The sequence below is a fragment of the Neltuma alba genome, unplaced genomic scaffold, assembly GCF_004799145.2.
Source record: "Neltuma alba isolate B1F8T4 unplaced genomic scaffold, ASM479914v2 tig00012185_pilon, whole genome shotgun sequence".
NCBI lineage: Eukaryota > Viridiplantae > Streptophyta > Magnoliopsida > Fabales > Fabaceae > Neltuma > Neltuma alba.
The window spans coordinates 47,486-58,664 of NW_021636727.1; the positions used below are offsets into that span (position 1 = coordinate 47,486).

The 11,179-nt window shown below is 33.8% G+C and overlaps 3 protein-coding genes across 4 annotated transcripts; 1 reads left to right on the forward strand and 2 right to left on the reverse strand.

Annotated features, from left to right (window-relative positions):
* Positions 1 to 394: 394 nt before the first annotated feature.
* Positions 395 to 3,500, forward strand: LOC114724331 (magnesium-chelatase subunit ChlI, chloroplastic). Of its 2 annotated transcripts, XM_028910672.1 has the most exons (4): positions 395 to 562; positions 785 to 897; positions 2,087 to 3,155; positions 3,291 to 3,500. In XM_028910672.1, exons 1-3 carry the CDS (start codon positions 466 to 468, stop codon positions 3,137 to 3,139), a joined length of 1,263 nt encoding a protein of 420 aa, XP_028766505.1. In that variant the 5' UTR covers positions 395 to 465; the 3' UTR covers positions 3,140 to 3,155; positions 3,291 to 3,500. The 2 variants fall into 2 exon arrangements, with proteins under 2 accessions (XP_028766505.1, XP_028766504.1); XM_028910671.1 differs by having other exon boundaries at positions 2,087 to 3,500.
* A 2,302-nt stretch (positions 3,501 to 5,802) lies between these two features.
* On the reverse strand, positions 5,803 to 7,289 carry LOC114724339 (uncharacterized). The gene is made up of 6 exons (XM_028910679.1): positions 7,196 to 7,289; positions 6,976 to 7,105; positions 6,708 to 6,880; positions 6,295 to 6,592; positions 6,032 to 6,198; positions 5,803 to 5,930 (listed from the first exon to the last, which is right to left on the reverse strand). Exons 1-6 carry the CDS (start codon positions 7,287 to 7,289, stop codon positions 5,803 to 5,805), a joined length of 990 nt encoding a protein of 329 aa, XP_028766512.1.
* Positions 7,290 to 9,099: 1,810 nt separating this feature from the next.
* On the reverse strand, positions 9,100 to 10,646 carry LOC114724340 (uncharacterized). Its single transcript, XM_028910680.1, has 6 exons — positions 10,547 to 10,646; positions 10,326 to 10,458; positions 10,067 to 10,242; positions 9,643 to 9,931; positions 9,369 to 9,529; positions 9,100 to 9,260 (listed from the first exon to the last, which is right to left on the reverse strand). The coding sequence occupies exons 1-6, from the start codon at positions 10,644 to 10,646 to the stop codon at positions 9,100 to 9,102; spliced, it is 1,020 nt and encodes a 339-aa protein (XP_028766513.1).
* Between the last annotated feature and the right edge of the window lie 533 nt (positions 10,647 to 11,179).

The window sequence follows — 11,179 nt, forward strand, 5'->3', positions numbered from 1 at the left end:
ATTCGCCATGCTGGCATCCTGACATCATCATCTTGTCCACGTCTACATAGCAACCATGTTCGATCTTTCTAATAATGATAATTATTTTTTTCTGATTTTTATTTTATATTTATTTTGTCTTTAGTATTTATATAATTTTTTTTAAAATAATTTTTCTAATAATGATAGTTTTAACTAATATATTTAATTAATAAAAATATTTTATAAAAGATAATATATATTTATTATAAATAATTAATTTAATTTTTTTAATCTATTTAAATTACTTACTCGGAGGAGGCAACAGAAGGTAAAAATCCTTTGCCAAACAAATTGACTTGACAGAAGCGACAATTCAGAGATTTTATCCACAGTACACAGCCTATGAGTCCAATCCTTTGTCCGAGTCGAATGGAGATCATGGCAAACTGTGACTGAAGAAAACACACTTCGCTACCGCCAGGCACTGATACTCCTTTCCGGGTAATGGCATCCATGTTGGGCAATTCTTCCATTGCTACCTCGCCCCGTTACCTTTGTTCTCCTTCTCACAAGCATTTGCTTTATTCCCTCTCTTTACCAGGTACGCAATACTCATTCCATATCAAAATTCACACTTCACTCCATACTATTTCTGTTTGGAATGTATTTGCGTCCAGGCCAATAGGGAGCTGTTTGCGCCAAAAGTTTGAAACTTTTATGGGATTGCTACTTGTTAGGGTTTGTAGTTTAGGGTCGATGGTGTTGCTAACAGATATCATGTAGTTTATTGACAATCTCGAGTGTTTGTCGCTTTGCTTTGCAGGGCAAAATTGTGGACCGAAGTTTTATGGTGGATTTGGAATTCATGGCATAAAGAGAAGATCTCAGTTCTCAGTTGCAAGTGTTGCTACTGAAGTGATCTCTGTAGAACAACAGGTAGGCAAGAATATTCATTTCTGAGATTAGTGATCTCTTTTTGTTCATTCTTCTGCTGCCAGCATTTTGTTGGACATTCATCGGGACGAAATAAATGTTAGACTAAAATAATGGGGTCTGGCTCTTAGCGGGTGGAAAAAATTCAGCACGCAGGGTGTTTGTTAGAAAGACTTCATTTAGATATTTGTTTGTTTATTTGATAAATAATATAGGAAATAGCTATAGCTATTGACACATATTCTCCGCAACTGCTAGTATTTAAATGATGTTCAGCCAGCATTTCTCAAGTTGAAACTTCGTTTTTTTAAATAGCTTCCATGCCCTGCGGATCATCTTCAAAGGTAATTTAATCTTCTATAATTCCTTCATATTTAAAGAAACGTTTGTCCTTGCAGAGGTTATCAACATGAGACCTATGAGTCATCTGAATGTTCTCTTTTTTGGGGGGAGCACTTATTAAAAAGAGTTCTGTACCATATGGCCTTCCATTGTGCTAGTTTTTGGTGCTACTGCCATTTATATATTAATGAGTGCTTCCTGTCAAAGCGATGCAATTCACCTTTAATCATGGTTTAGTTTATCTTTCCATGGTAGGTCTTGTTGATTGAGTGTACAGCACTTCGCACTCCTTGAACATCAATAGTTGATCTTTGGTCTTTGTTTGTAACAGAGGCTTTAATTGGCTCATTGCAGATCAATAGTTTTCTTGGGTTAGTTTTAAATTCAGATCCTTTAGCCTTTGAGACTCCAGTACCAATGAATTGAAACTCGATGAAAATCCACAATTGCAACTAAGCAAATATGTTGAAGATAAAATTTTGGACTATTGAGGATTCTATATTTCATTTCAGCATCCATAAGAAATCGTGTAGTTGTAGTTGTAGATGTAGATGTTGTTGGGGAGATGTAGAAGGTTTTGTCCAACACGAGTTTTTTTTTTTTTTAACCTTTTTAATTTTTCCAAATCATGATTGCATGATATATGATTGAATCTTGACCTTTTCACTTTTCCTTTTGAATGGATGTTTTTAATTACATGTGAAATCTGTCTACTTACTGTTTTCAGGCTTAGAAGATTGGTTTCTTGTTTCTTATGTTATCTATAGGGCTGTGTACCTATATACCTCCCCGTCCCTCTGTGTATGCCTTTAGTCACATGAGAAGAACTATATGAACTTATTGCTTTCAGGTTCAGAAGATTGTTTATGAAGATAGCCAGAGACCTGTGTATCCATTTTCTGCTATAGTTGGACAGGATGAGATGAAGCTTTGCCTTCTCCTTAATGTGATTGATCCCAAGATTGGAGGTGTAATGATCATGGGTGACAGAGGAACTGGGAAGTCCACGACAGTAAGGTCATTGGTTGATTTGCTTCCTGAAATTAAAGTTGTTGCTGGTGATCCATATAATTCAGATCCAGAAGATCCAGAGTTCATGGGTATTGAAGTGAGAGAGCGTGTTATGAGAGGAGATCAACTTCAGGTTGTCATGACCAAAATTAACATGGTTGATTTGCCTTTAGGCGCAACAGAGGATAGAGTCTGTGGAACAATTGACATTGAAAAAGCCTTGACTGAAGGTGTCAAGGCATTTGAGCCTGGTCTACTAGCCAAAGCGAACAGGGGAATCCTCTATGTTGATGAAGTTAATCTTTTAGACGATCACTTAGTGGATGTCTTATTGGATTCTGCCGCATCTGGTTGGAACACGGTGGAAAGAGAGGGTATTTCAATCTCACATCCTGCTCGGTTTATTTTGATTGGCTCAGGCAACCCAGAAGAAGGGGAGCTTAGGCCACAGTTGCTTGATAGATTTGGAATGCATGCTCAAGTGGGGACTGTAAAGGATGCTGAGCTAAGAGTTAAGATTGTGGAGGAGAGAGCTCGATTTGACAAAAACCCACAGGAATTTCGAGATTCCTATAAAGCAGAGCAGGAGAAGCTGCAGAACCAAATAGCCCTAGCAAGGAGTCATCTTCCTTCTGTCCAAATTGATCAAGATCTCAAGGTAAAAATCTCTGAAGTGTGTGCTGAGCTTAACGTGGACGGATTAAGAGGAGACATAGTGACAAATAGAGCTGCAAAAGCTTTGGCTGCTCTCAAGGGAAGAGACAAAGTAAGTGCAGAAGATATTGCTACTGTCATCCCCAACTGCTTGAGACACCGTCTTCGGAAGGATCCCTTGGAATCAATTGACTCAGGATTACTTGTCATTGAGAAATTTTATGAGGTCTTCAGCTGAAGGTGTTGCATCATAGGTACAACACGGATCCATTTGCTCTAATGTTCTTACCGTGTTCTTTGATTGCACTCTAATATTCTATTGCTATGGGAATTTTCACTCTCCCTGAACGTCGATGTTTAAAAGTTATACATATAAAATGAAACTGTAGGCTTTCTGAGGATGACCTTCATACTCTAATTTTTGAGAAGAGGTTGCTTCCCAAACGCTTATCAGCGGGGAATAACTTGGAAGAGTCTGATAATGAAGAGCAAGCCATTAAACTGCTCGTCATATTAGCATGAATTTTGAATGTGCAAGGTAAATGTGATTTAATTTTTTATAAATAGTGCTATAATTTGGGGTACAAACCCTTTTTTTTTTACTTGCATTATTAACACAAAAACTGGAGCTTCATTACGTACACCAGCTCATTAAGGAATCCTTTAGTTACTGGCTTACTGCACATACCAACTATTGGAATAAAAATAATCAAACTATGAACTTCTAAAATATACAGGAATCAGATTAAACTTGACCATGTCAGTAGCACAATCTGGTTCACCTAATCAACTAGCCAGCATTTCCGATTTGAGGTCGGTAATACTCATCTGACAAATTTCTTAAGAAAAACTGATCTGAAAAATTACAGTGTACAAATCTGGAATGAAAAATGTCAAAGCCGAATGCGTTCGTGTTGAAGTCTGTGGTTTGCCTATTGCCTTGTAACTCAATGGTGTGACTTGTAAGTGGGAGGTCGCAAGTTTGATCCCATAGTCATGATATTTGAATTGATTTGGAAATTCAAGTTGAATGTTGGCCAAAAAAAAAATTTGTAGATGATTAAGAGTTTAAAAATTTGTGCTTTGAAATTGTGATAGCCTGTTTAGCCATCGTTGAGGCCAAGCTATAATGACTTGGGCGAGCAGCATTGCAACTATACAGTAACCATGTTTTGTGAGATGTTATTACATGTGGTATAGTATGCAAGACAAGGGGCTGTGTTTTTACATTTTATACATGAAAAGTTGATTTGCGTTATCATGGGAAAGTAGTCACAAGAGTAACAAGAGTATGGTGACGTGCTGTATATTTATATTCCACAATATGAATTGCTAGAATTGATTATTAATTTACTTTGGTTATTAGGTTATTACTTGCTAGAATCAGACCCAAAGCTTAAATTTCTCCCGATGTAACTTTGAAAAAAAAAAAAAAAAATCGAATGGGTCTTGTTACATTAAAAACCAGGCTTAGATAGTTTTTAAATGATATGTCATTTGCTTAATTTGTATTTAAATTAAGAAAGATATGTTCTCTCCTTGTTATATTACATCTTACGATTTAAAGACAAAATGTGATCAGCTTAAACTATATTACATAATTTTCGTCTACAACAAAAATGCTCAATTAATAAAAACATAAACAAGGAATTGAAAAACATTATGATTCCCACAAACCAAAAATCAGAATGTATAATCTTTAGATGATCTCTTTGTTTTGCATATTCAAATTGTGTATTTTGTTTTCTTCAATATATTTTATTTACACTTTGTTATTTAATTTTTATTTATTTATTTTTTAATCATTTAATACTTGTAGTGATTTTTGTATTTATATTGAATATTCATGTTATTAATTTAAATTATAATTTAATGAATTTTTTAAATATTATTATTGTTGTGTGAGGTTAAAAAGCATTTTTTTTATTTATATCCTTTTGTCTTTTTGTCAAAAAAGACATTTTTATTTAATAATATTATATTCTTCCATTAAAGGTAATATTGGTAAAATAACTCAATTTTCTAACGTCTTTCCATCTAACTAAATATAAATTTTTTTTATTGAATTTATTTTTAATTTCAATACGAACTAAACGTTTACTCGGCTGAACATTTTTCATCCCCTTTCTTTCAATTTTTTTTCATTTATTTCCATTCTAATCAATTCTTAGAACCAAAGAGGGCCATAGAATTGTCCTATAATTTTCTCAAAATGAGAATAAATCTTACTACTTCAACCCACATTGATGGATTTAGATTGTGAACACAAACCAGTCCCTAATCACGCCAATCAAAAGTTTCGAGCTTTTCTTACAAAGAAATAACATTCTTTTGAGTTAATAAACTAAGGGGAAAAAACACCAGCCCATTAAACTCATGCTTTAATAATTTTATTTTGTTGGATTATATACGGTTTATTCATGACTATCTTTTTTTATCCAAATATCAAAAAGGCAAATATCATTTTAATTACAGTTGAATTAGCCATGATTTGAATCACTATATCAGAAATTATTTTTGGCGGTCAAGAATCAAATTGATTGTGTCTGATCTGAAAAAAGAGAAAATACAGACACTCTAAAATGAAAGGGAGAGTCCACAACGGAGACAATTTCAAAATTCAAAATTCTAATCAAACCCCACTGCATAAGAAAAATTCATGGTCTGGATATTAAAAACGGCATCATAACAAAAATTGAGAAGTCATCAAAATTGATTTATCATCGATAATTGATCAACTTTGCATGGCTATATATGTAACACTACTAAACAAACTAGACAAAATGATACAAAATTAAAATCTGAATTTCCAGTTCTCAAAACACACGACAAACATTGACTTGGTCAGCGACCACCCATATCACTTTTTCATTCTTCTAAAAGTTCAGCTTCGCTCATGAATCAAATCTGACATTCAATAATGACAGTGTCGTTCACATAGTACCCCTTCTTTGTATCTTTAAGATCCTTAAGCTTCATGAAGTCGTTTGATCCCCATGAATTGTCCCTCCCACTGAACCACTTCTCACCTGCACAACAACGAAAACTTTTAAGGGGAAAAGATACCTACAAAACATTTTTAACTCAAATTTAACACCAATCAAAATGTAAATTATCAGCATAAAATTACCATTCACTGTAAAATTTCTCAATGTAGTTAACTGATTCTTAACACGCAGTGTGAACTCAGCATAACACCTCTTTTCTGACATCCCCCCACGTTCATTGAAAACAAGAAAAATGGAGAGATATTCATCACTGCAACCCTTTGCACCTTTAGGATAAACTCTCAACAACCTTCAACACAGAAGCAGCAACAAGCACATTATTATAAATTTATTATATTCAAAACTCAATCACAAAACAAGTTAAGCAAATAATGAAATCGCTTACCATTTTTTCCCTCCAACAGTGAAAGATTCAGAGTTACAAAAATTACAATGACCCGCCTTAATTTGTGAGAAGCTGTTTAATTTCCATGTATAAGTACCATTTTCTGGAGGCTTTAAAATTGTGGAAACACATTCCCTTTTAGCAGAACATTCTGCTACGAAAATCTCAGCCCCAAATGCACATGAATCACCAATAAGAAATCCATTATTAGGGTCTCTGAATGCATCCAGCAAAAGCAATTCATCAAAACCACACTCAGTCTTGTCTGAACAAAATCTTTCCAACTGATTCTGAGCATCTGTAAAAAAGGAAAGAAAAGAAACTTGATCATATTGATCCAGTGATGAAATAAAATAAATATGTTACTGCTCTATAACAGATATATGTGTGTGTGTGTGTGTGTGTGTGAATACCTTGAATGACCATGTACTTGTCATTTATCTGATCATGTATAAAGAATTTAAAATGAGCCCAGACTTCCCAATCAACTGGGAGTTCATTTTGTGATTCAGCGAACTCTAAGTACAGAGAGATATGACGATCCTTGTTGGCTTCCCTCTTTCCATGAAGATACAAAATCATCCTCCTGACGAAAACACAAAGATTCTGTGAAAAATTAGGTAAACAATAAACATATTAATGCAGATATTGAAGTGAAGAGTGAAATATGACGTTATTTACCAATTATAAACCCCAGCTTGAAATACATCAGATTCATATCGTTCAACCTTACTGGCCGCCAGTACTGAATATGACTGAATCTGAAGCATGTAGTGAGCTGGTCGACACCCTCTATGATATCTTATGATTCCTTCACAAATTCAGACCATGTTTTACGTTTACCTTGAAGGATACTTGAAATAATGCAAACTCAGCATTGAAAGTACACATTATTACTTACCCTTGCAAATTGTAGTACCTGACTCATTTCCCTCAACGTCGTTGACCACTGCTTCTTCGTTCACCTCCTTCCTTTTCTTTGTGGCCTGCCTCATTTGGAAGTCTGAAAAGCCCTTACGTCCACGCACTTTTTGAAATGTGTTTAAACGGTGTCTATATATACACACACACATAGACAAGATCAAAAAATAGATTATAGTGAGAGTTAAAGATAATGACTAATGGTGTCCACTAAGAGGCACAAGATGTCTTTTCGTGACCTGTGGAAACTAATTAATTAGACATGTACATGTGTTTTACTCATATTTAGAGATTAGAGATTAGAGATTAGAGATAGAGATATTTAAGGGATAATTAAGTCCCGACGATCTGCACTTCTTTTATCATTCAAAGTTTCAAAGTTTCAATGATGGCAAGCGTGCATCTGAAAATTCCCGATTTCAAAGGAGTAAAGATTCCATGTATTGTTATATTTAAGGGTATCTAGGAATTAGGAATGTGTAAGGTATTTTATCTGTAAAACTGTGTAAATATTTAAGAATGTTCATTGTATCTGACTCCAAGAAGAAGAAGAAGAAGAAGAAGATAAGTACCTTCAATTAATATGCATATCCCTTATCTCTTTATTGTTGTTGTGCATAAAAGCGTGACTTCATATATGACCGTGAAGCTAGTTTATCTCGAAGTCGGATCAGCTATTTCAGTCATTTGTTAAGTTTTCGTTATATATTCCTCTATTGAGCAGGAGAAAGGGAGGGAGTTTAATACGGCTGCTTAATTCGTACTCGATCGCCGCCATAGATATATATATATATATATATATGTATATATCTGCGTCCGTGTGTGCGCGCGAATTATGGTTACAAAATCAGCTTAATTGGTACAGATTGGGATGTGATTTTTGTTTTATTTTTATTTATAGAGATAATGTAACTCTATTTCTGAGTACTTTATCAAAATTAGCTGCTTGACCAGAGTTCGTAACTTTATGGTTTTCGGTTAGTTGTATCTTTGATTGAGGTAAATTTTGTTATCTCTATCCATAATTTCTCTATAAAGAAGAAGAAGAAGAAAAAATAGAAAATAAAAAAAAAAGGGAAGAAAAAGAGTGATTTGCTGATGAAAGAAGGATGGGCTGAGAGCTGTGATTTTAGACAAAAGTTACAAAAAAATGAAACAAAAGAAAATGATTAAAAAAATGTAATTGAAAATGTGTTTTTATTAAGTATTGTGAAAAATTAAAAAATTGTTATGACAAAAAATAAAAATCGGACCATCTTTCTTGATGTTCTTTCATTGCTATGTGAATTCTCAATTCATCATTCTTAATTATATTTAGTAGAGTAACAATTCAATACCTTCATGAATTAAAATGGTCTCTGTATTGATGGAAATATTTCTTTTTATTTTAAACGTACGAGCTTGTGTATTATTAAATGGTGATTGGTGGCTTTTCTTACTGACATTATCCATGATTTAACATAAGCAACATGTAGAAATTATTTTAAATACTGAGGTTTGCATTTAAGTTTATTTTCTCACAAAATGTTCACTAACTTTATTTAATTTTTCTTTTTTAAAATTATCAAGAAAACCCCCCTTTTTTTCCAAGAAATTCTTATTTTCTTCAATTATTTTTCAGTTCAATAATTTGACTAGTCCTTGTATAGGAATTAATTTCTGGATAGCTTTAATTATGCTGAAACACAACGCGCTGAAGAGTGAAACTTACGTCAGAATAACAACACTAAAAAAAAACAAAATAGTTCTGATTAATATATTTTATAATGACTAAATAAAACCAGACAAAGAGGAGCTTTTAATTTCCCAATTCTTTTCAAAGATGAAAAGTATAAAAATGCACCAACACAAACACAAAAAATCGAGTCTTTGTGAAATCAGTTATCAATCTTCATGAAGTTGAGCTTGGATTATGAGTGAAATCTGGCATTCAATAATGACAGTATCATTCACACAGAAGCCTTTTGTTGTATCTTTAAGTTCCTGCACCGATATGAACTCACTTAATCCCCAGTAACTGAACCAATACCTAAACCACTTTCCACCTGCAAAAAGAAGGGAAAAAAACCTAATTATATATACACTCAAATTTATAAAGACTTCAAAGCTTGTCTAATACATACATCATTCATGTATAAAACAATGAAACCTACCATTCGCTACCCTATTTCTCAGTGTAGATAGTTGATTCCTGACTCGTAATGTGGATTCAGCATACCACTTCTCCGATATTTGAGTTTCATCCAAAACCAGAAAAATAGACACAAACCCATTTCTGCCACCCTTATCACCTTTCGGATAAAACTTCAGCTTCCTTCAGATTAAAGCACAGGCAAAACTAATTGATGCATATATATATATAGTACATATAGCGAAAAAGTAAAATAAGAACGCAAAGAAAATAATGAAAACTTTAGTTATACTTACCATTTTGTGCCTCCAGCAGTAAAAGACTCAGAATAACAAAAATCAGTCTTAATTTGTGAAAAGTTCTCTAACTTCCATATGTAAGTCTCATATGATGGAGGCTTTAAGACTGTGGAAACACATTCCCTTTTTCCAGAACATTTGGCTACAAAGACCTCAGCTCCAAACGTGCAAGAATCATCCACAAGATAGCCATTTTTTGTATCTTTAAATGAGTCCATTGAAAGAAATTCATCAAATCCCCATTCACTTTTAGCCGAACAAAAACGCTTCAACCTATTTTGAGAGCCTGTAGTAACAAAAATTTTATCAATTAATGATATAACACTCGCCTGTTATTATGGATTTAGGAATATAAACCTAATTCTCTACTATGTAATATTTCAATGTATAAAATTTGGGGGGAAAAAAACAATTGAAATACCTTGAACGACCAAGTACTTATCATTGGTCTGATCATGAACAAACAAATTAAAATTAACCCAAACTTCCCAACCAACAGGGAGTTCATCATCTTGGGTTTCTGCTACTGCCAAGTACAGTGAGATATATTTATCCTTGTTGGCTTCACTATGTCCACGAAGATACACAATCATCCTCCTGAAGAATTATATACAAGGATTTAGGTACAAGGATAAATATATAATCATCGCGAAAACTAAAGAGTCAGTGACATTATTTACCAGTTGTAACCACCAGATTCAAATACACCAGATTTAAGTTGTTCATCAAGCTTACTAGCTGACAGTGAAGAATATGAGTTTATTTGAAGCAAATGCTGAGATGGTGGAAGCTCTCTGTGATATCGTATGATTCCTGCACAACAACAAAAGCAGATGTATTTCGTTGCCTTCTGTGATGTTTGAAACACAAACTTTGTCAGCATCAAGGTACGGACATTTACCATTGCTAATCTCAGACGTAACATACTGATTTTCTTCCATTTGGAATATCTCATGGCTGGTATCCTTCCTTCTCTTCGCTGTCACCTTGCTCCACCTCATTTCGAAGTCGGCAATTAAGGCACTCCCTGTGCTTGTCTCTTGATGCACGCATAAATAATACGTCTTCCAATATATACTTACAGATACATTGATTGAGCCACTAGACGTCTTTTCGTGAGTTGCAATATTCAGATTACAGTGAGAAGTAATGAGGCACAAAAAGTCCCTTAGTTATACGTGTAAAAGAATTAAAGATGTGCATTGTTTCTTACATATTTAGAGATTTTCGAGAAATGATGATGTTATTGTAGAGGTTCTCCACTACTGTTATAATTTATTGTTTCAAATAATGGTAAACATGTTCTGGTAAAAAAAACAAAAAAGAGGGTAAAATTAGAGATAAATCCCCATTTAAAAAGTTAATTGTAGAATGGGACCTAACTTTAAATGACAATAAGTTTGTAGGGTAAAAAGACCAAATAACCTGAGTTGTATATCTTTGATTTCAAGTTGCATATAGTTGATCTTAATTGCATATATTGAGGATGCCTGGTTGCATGTATGATCTAATTGCATATTCTTAATCCCAAGTT